Here is a 6,533-nt window from a genome sequence, read left to right as displayed (position 1 = left end):
CTGTCGGACCAACAGACAAACTTCATTAACAACCTTCCAAAAAAGTTGCAACAAAAATAATTAAATCCTCCGAAAGTTTTGAAGAGAATCCGAGAACGCAACTAGGCAGTTCTTAATTACCAAAATTTTCTGATTTTATTTAGGCCAAAAAACCCGATTTTTGATTTGATCCCTTTTCCCCTAACCAAATGTCGCCACGCGTCCAAGACAGCGAGTCAAAATATCCAACTAACCGCCGTCAACTTCCTAACAAGCGCGCGTGTTCCAACGCGACCCCAACTCCCGTACGTAGCTTCGCTGTTAAAATAAGCTCCATGGTTGTTTCTTCGTCGACCTCAGAAATCGAAATCGAAATCGCCAATCCCGAGAAAGCTGTCATCGACAAAGACAAAAACGGCGGCGGAATACGTGTCCGACCGTAGTTGTCACTCCAAGGACATATTGTTCGGGGGAACTGATATTTATGTGCATCACTCCATAAACGCCCGCCAAAGATTTGAGCTTTCAGCTTCAGATGTTTTTTTTTTCTTTTATCTTTTCGTTTCAGGGATTTATAGATTAGAGTAGATTAGATTTTGGGAATTGAAAAAAGAAATCGAACCGTTTTTGCGTTTTCAGATTTTAATTTTCTGGGTTTTAGGAAAAGCCCATGTCTTTAGATCTGAATTCAGCGTTGGATTCCGTTTGCTTCACATTTCTCTCTCTAAACCTCTCCCAAAAGATTTACAAATTCAGATTCAAACTCAAGGATTAACCCGAAAACAAATACTGGGTTTTGAGTATCTCGGTTTGGAAAGTCGTATTTGGGATTTCGGGTATTTTGTGTTTCGGGATGGGTGCTAGTTTATCGGGTGGCGTTTCGGATGGGGAGGGTTTACTGCAGCCAAGGCTTGGGGATATACCGGAGAGCTGTGTGGCATTGATTTTGATGCAGATGGACCCGCCGGAGATTTGTAAGTTGGCCCGGTTGAACCGGGCGTTTCGGGGTGCTTCCTTGGCCGATTTCATCTGGGAATCCAAGTTGCCGCCGAATTATCGGTTTATTGTAGACAGGGTGTTTGATGAAAGTACTAAGAGCAAGATTTCAGGGAAGAGGGATACCTATGCCAGGCTTTGCAGGTCTAATTCCTTTGATGATGGCACAAAGGTTAATCTTTTTGTCTTGTTTCTCTCTAAAGAGCTGCTTTTTGCAATTTACATGGATTTAATTGAATTTGATTTGGGTTTTTTCTTCTTTTTTTTGTGAAGGTGATTTGGCTTGATAAGCACAAGGGTGGTATTTGTTTGTCGATTTCTTCAAAGGCGTTGTCGATTACTGGGATAGATGATAGGAGGTATTGGAATTTCATAGCAAATGATGAATCCAGGTGAGTTTTTTAAATTTGCTTATTTGTTCGAATTTGATGAGCCAGGAACGAGCAAGAGCTTCAAAATTGTCATCTTTGCCCGAAATTTGCAAGCTATCTAGTTGATATGTAATGTTTCAGTAATCCTCAGTTTTGTTGTGCGATAAATTCCGAAATGATGGAAGAATCTGACATGTTGTGTTCTCTTTTCCATTTGTGTAGATTCCAGACAGTTGCCTATCTCCAACAAATCTGGTGGTTTGAAGTCAATGGGGAGTTTGAGTTTCAATTTCCGTTAGGGAAATATGGCCTGTTCTTTAGGCTCCACCTTGGCAGATCCTTGAAGAGGCTAGGTCGCCGTGTCTGCAACTCCGAGCATGTTCATGGCTGGGACATAAAACCAGTGAGGTTTGAGCTATCAACTTCTAATGGTCACCGTGCTGTATCCCAATGTTACTTGGACAATCCTGGAAACTGGATCAATTACCATGTGGGAGATTTTGTTGTTGACAATCCTCATGATTTGATCAAGATCAAGTACTCGATGACTCAGATCGATTGCACCCACACTAAAGGCGGTGTCTGCGTGGATTCGGTGTTGATATACCCTAGTAGTGTAGCGAAAGAGCCTTAGCTCATTTTTCGTAGGCAGGCAGAGCTGCAAATTACAAGTTGTAGGAAGTGTGCGGCCCCTTGGATGTGAGGCAGCCTTGAGAACAAGAAGAGATTGAAAATTAGCGGTTGCGTTTAGGGGCATATCATGTCGTTTAGAAGTGAAATGTGTATATGTAAATCTTCTGTTTGCAGTGTTGTTTTGCAGAGAATGCTTCATGTACAGTGAGTTGTTACCAGATGTTTTTAATTTGACGAAGAGTTTTCATCTTGTTTTTTGTTCCCTACTCTTCAATAATCCCTTTAGACAAAGAAGGAAGAAACCTGTAGCTGCCGGGTTTGGGCGTCGACGGAATGGAAGTGAGAGGATCTTATTTTTCCAAAATAACAGCACTGAATTGTGCTTGTATCAGGGAAGTTGAATTGCAGATTGTCCATTGCTTTCATTAAACTCCTACTGTATTTGCTTCTGTATTTTGTTTCTGAGTATAGATATGAGACTGAACTTGGTGAAGTGTAGTGAGATATGATTCATGACGTACTTTTTTTTTTTTTTTTTTTTTCATATGGAACTCCAAAAGTACGTTACTGCGATGGGGTACCGGGGTTGCACGAGGAGAGGGTTAGTCGTTACCAATGAGTATGTTCTGGTGAGGGACTTTCAAATTTCATGGGATTTGGGCGTGACGAATAAGAAATGAATCACAAAAAGTTAGATAAAAAGAATTAGAAAATGCAGCACAAGAGCATTACAAAAGTATGATTTGGACTTTAAAGCCAAATTCTTTGTTTGGTGCTTAAATTTGGATCACTGGACGTAAAAGTAAGTCCTATTGTAATCCAATTCTTTATATTAAGCGTTGCGATACATGTTGAATTATAGAAACAAACTATGAATAAGTAACTCCTATCATAATCGAAAACTATCATAATTAAATTAGCCCGTCCTGTTATTTCTAAGCCCTCCCAACTATCTTGGTCTACTTTGCCTTAGGTTTTGGTTTTTATTGAGAAAAATGCTAGTTTTAGAGGCCATTGAAGACCAAGATGAAACGAAAGATGGTATAGCTTTTCATTGCATGACGGGCAAATTTAAACATCGAATCGATGATTTGTCAAGTGACATACTAAATAATGACAGTGCAAAGGCCATTGCCGTCGCAAGGGAGCATGCTAATGCTGACGTCCGCCATTTGGGGTGGAGGAGAAGGAGACTGTTTTTGACCATGACTACAGAGAGAGAGAGAGAGAGAGAGAGAGAGAGAGAGAGAGAGCGCTATATTTTTGACATTGCTCTGATAGTGTGATGGATTTTGACTGGTGTGAGAAATGTGGTAGTGAGAGTGGGCTTTATAGCCTAAGGCATGACTTTGATATGGAAAGCATATAGTATGATTATTTTTAAATTCATCGAATTTTCCACTTTCTTCATTTTCTGCTTCTAGAGATGGAAATTTTCTTACTCACATGGAAATGCCACGCTCCAAAACTTATGGGGTGTATTCAATTGGGAATGTGAGAAATTTTAATGAATTTATAAATTTATGAATTTTTATAAAGTTTAATTGATTTGTAGATATTTTATATAAATTTTTGATTCAATTCCCTCAAAATCTCAAGAGAAGAGGTGAAATTTGTAGATGCTTAAATATACTACGAAATCTCTTCAATTCCTTCTAATTCCTCAACTTTTTAAAATTCTTTAAAATCAATTTCTAATTGAATACACCTGAAATGTTATAAACTTCTTTAAAATCCTAATTGAATACATTTGGATTTCTAAGGATTTTAATAAACTATCTTAAAATTCTAATTGAATACACTTAGAATTTCAGATAATCACTTAAAATCATGATTGAATACCCTTAAATTTATTACAAGAATTAAAATCCTTTAAAATCCTAATTGAATACACCCCCTTTAATTTTAGCAACCAAAAATGAAGAGATAAGGATGAGGTAGAGATTTGCAAGTGTTTTCCCTTTTGGTTTGTTTGGGTACAAGGGTAGTAGAAAGCTACTCCTAATTTTGAAGCTTGATATATTTTTACATAAGATTAAGGCTTAAGTACTTAAAACCCAGCAGCCCTTTAGTGTTGTTTTGAATTGATTTCAACCATTTTAAATATTTCAAACAAGTATTCAACCTATTAATAATGTCGTATCTGTCAAGCATTATTAAAAAATCTGTTAAATTAACTAGACTTACTTTGTCTACAATACCAATAGAAGATTATAGAAGCATAGCCTCCACCAACTAACGGTCACCACCATCGGCTCCCATCAGAGCATCACCTCCAAACCCAAAGTAAAACCACAAACTCCACCCTACAACTCAAGCCCCCAATATCAAGAAGAAGGTCATAGAGGTTGCTGAAATGGTATGGACTACCACTATGCAACCTCATCGCCCATAAAGATGAACTTAAAGCTTTACGAGTTGAGAATCAACGAATGAGGAAATCATAAGAGCATAGGCAATCTCCTTGAAACCCTATCTAAATCAATCTATGTTTTAAGTTTAGATTTTGAGACAAATAACCATAGTATTTTCGGTTGGTGAGTTTTGAATATAATCTATTTTAGAAAAATTAAATGGGTATTAAAGGAGAGTGTGATGGATCCGACCGATGTGATAGCGTGGTGGCTGTGACCGGTGAGAAATGCGATAGTGGGAGCGGGCTTTTATGGCCACAGGCCACAGGCATGACTTTGATATGGAAAGCATTTGGTATGATTTTTGAAATTCATCGAATTTTCCCACCATCACATTTCGTGCTCTAGAGATGGAAATTCCTTGATATGGAAGGCGCTGTTCGCTCGCTTCAGGAAAAAATTCGTAATTGTTGTTTACCTGTTTTAATGGTGAACCGCCCATTGACACATTTCCCTAAAGATGTAAATAGAGAACGTCATCATAAACGCACATGAGTAATTAATTGCGATATAAGGACTAATTTTGTTTTATTTGTAATTTTAAATTAAAGGAATTGTTATTGGCATTTTAAAATTTTCATTTTAAATACCAAATTTTATATAATTACAAAAAAAAATACACTTGTGACGAGTATAAAATAAAAATTTTAAAATGCTCATAACAGTTCTCTAAATTAATAGTCAATATATTTCGGAAGTCATTAAAAATAATGGATTAAGAACTTGTCGAGTTTGTATAATCCAATGTGAGAAATACTTTGCTAATTAACCTTGACAGCCTAATGATTCGTTGTTACATAACGTTAAAAAACCAAAGCTTTATTATTTGATGTAACCATTAATATTTGTCAATGATTTTTGTCTCGACCAATAATATTACTTGGCAAAGTGACGTGCCCATTCAAAAGTTCTTTTATTAGTCGAAATGGGGCGATGGTCCTTTCTAATAAAAAATAAAAAATATTTACTTTATATTTATTTTTTATTCGTTAAAATCTACAATATAATTTTTTTCTTCAATAAATGAAATTAACTACGCTAAAGGAGTGAGAAATTAGCTAAATTTCGCAATACGCTAGCAATAATGTGGTTCAAATTCGCATTTGCTGAAAATCGAATGTAAGACATATCACTTACAAATGAGGATGATATCATTAGACCGTAGTACTAAGTAGTGCAATATAATCTTCTATTCAGTTTAGTGATTTTATATTAAAAAATAAGTTTCTAAAAGTCGCTAGTTGAGCGGCGGGCTAAGGCCTAGCGCTTAGGCGCCTATGCGAACTAAGCGGATTTGAGTTAAATTATGACATTATATAAATAAGGTCCTATTTACGCTTTTTTTTTTTTTTTTTTTTGAATGAAATGATAGCGTTAGTAAGTTAAATGTTAGATTAGCTACCAACGGGGTTCGAACCCACGCCGTCATGTAAGGGCACAACACATTTTCACCACTATGGTAAAACGCCACTTGCAGGTCCTATTTACACTTAGAAAAACTGTACTTTAGGAATTTGAGTTTATTATTTAACATACAACATACAAAAATAGTTTTGGTATGTTAGTAATTTGATGGTATAAGATGAAAAATTCAAGTGATTACGAGTTTGTAGTGCTTTATGAAATAATTTTCAAAAGTGTATAAATTTATAATTGTTGTAAAATTGACGGTGTGTGCAGTGGAATAAATAAAACAAAACACAAAATTTACGAGGTTCCTCTATAGTCAGTGTGACTAGAGTATGTCCTCAGGACAGCGGTGATGCTTTCATTAATAATTTGAAGTAATAAGATTACAAAGATAACCCTATCTATTCTCTCATCTCTCCTTCCTTTCTTTTCTTTCTTCCTCTTTATTCCTTCCTCTCTCTGCCGTGTATCCCCCTCTTCTCAACCGTGTGGCTTGAGTTGATGTTCCTTCTTTTCTTCATTCCATATGTCTTATATTTATATAAAAAAACAAGGGTAATGAAAACAAGTATCAGCCACTCCTAGTGGAAGGATAGCTTTGCTTGTTTAGTGGATAGCCGTTGAGTGTGGATTCCTTTTGTTGAGTGGGCATCCATTGATTTACAACAATAATAAAATTTTAAAAGAATTAATGGGGTAACACCATGAAAAAATAGCATTGGCCTGGAGA

The 6,533-nt window shown here is 36.3% G+C and overlaps 1 protein-coding gene across 1 annotated transcript; it reads left to right on the top strand.

Moving 5' to 3' along the window:
• The first annotated feature begins 318 nt into the window (after positions 1–318).
• On the top strand, positions 319–2,236 carry LOC137720147 (F-box protein PP2-A13). Its single transcript, XM_068459155.1, has 3 exons — positions 319–1,147; positions 1,249–1,367; positions 1,569–2,236. The coding sequence occupies exons 1-3, from the start codon at positions 833–835 to the stop codon at positions 1,978–1,980; spliced, it is 846 nt and encodes a 281-aa protein (XP_068315256.1). The 5' UTR covers positions 319–832; the 3' UTR covers positions 1,981–2,236.
• The last annotated feature ends 4,297 nt before the right edge of the window (positions 2,237–6,533 follow it).

This window comes from Pyrus communis, chromosome 16 (genome assembly GCF_963583255.1).
Source record: "Pyrus communis chromosome 16, drPyrComm1.1, whole genome shotgun sequence".
Taxonomy (NCBI): Eukaryota; Viridiplantae; Streptophyta; class Magnoliopsida; order Rosales; family Rosaceae; genus Pyrus; species Pyrus communis.
The sequence above is the reverse complement of the archived record's forward strand: the minus strand, read 5'-3'. Positions and strand labels throughout refer to the sequence as shown.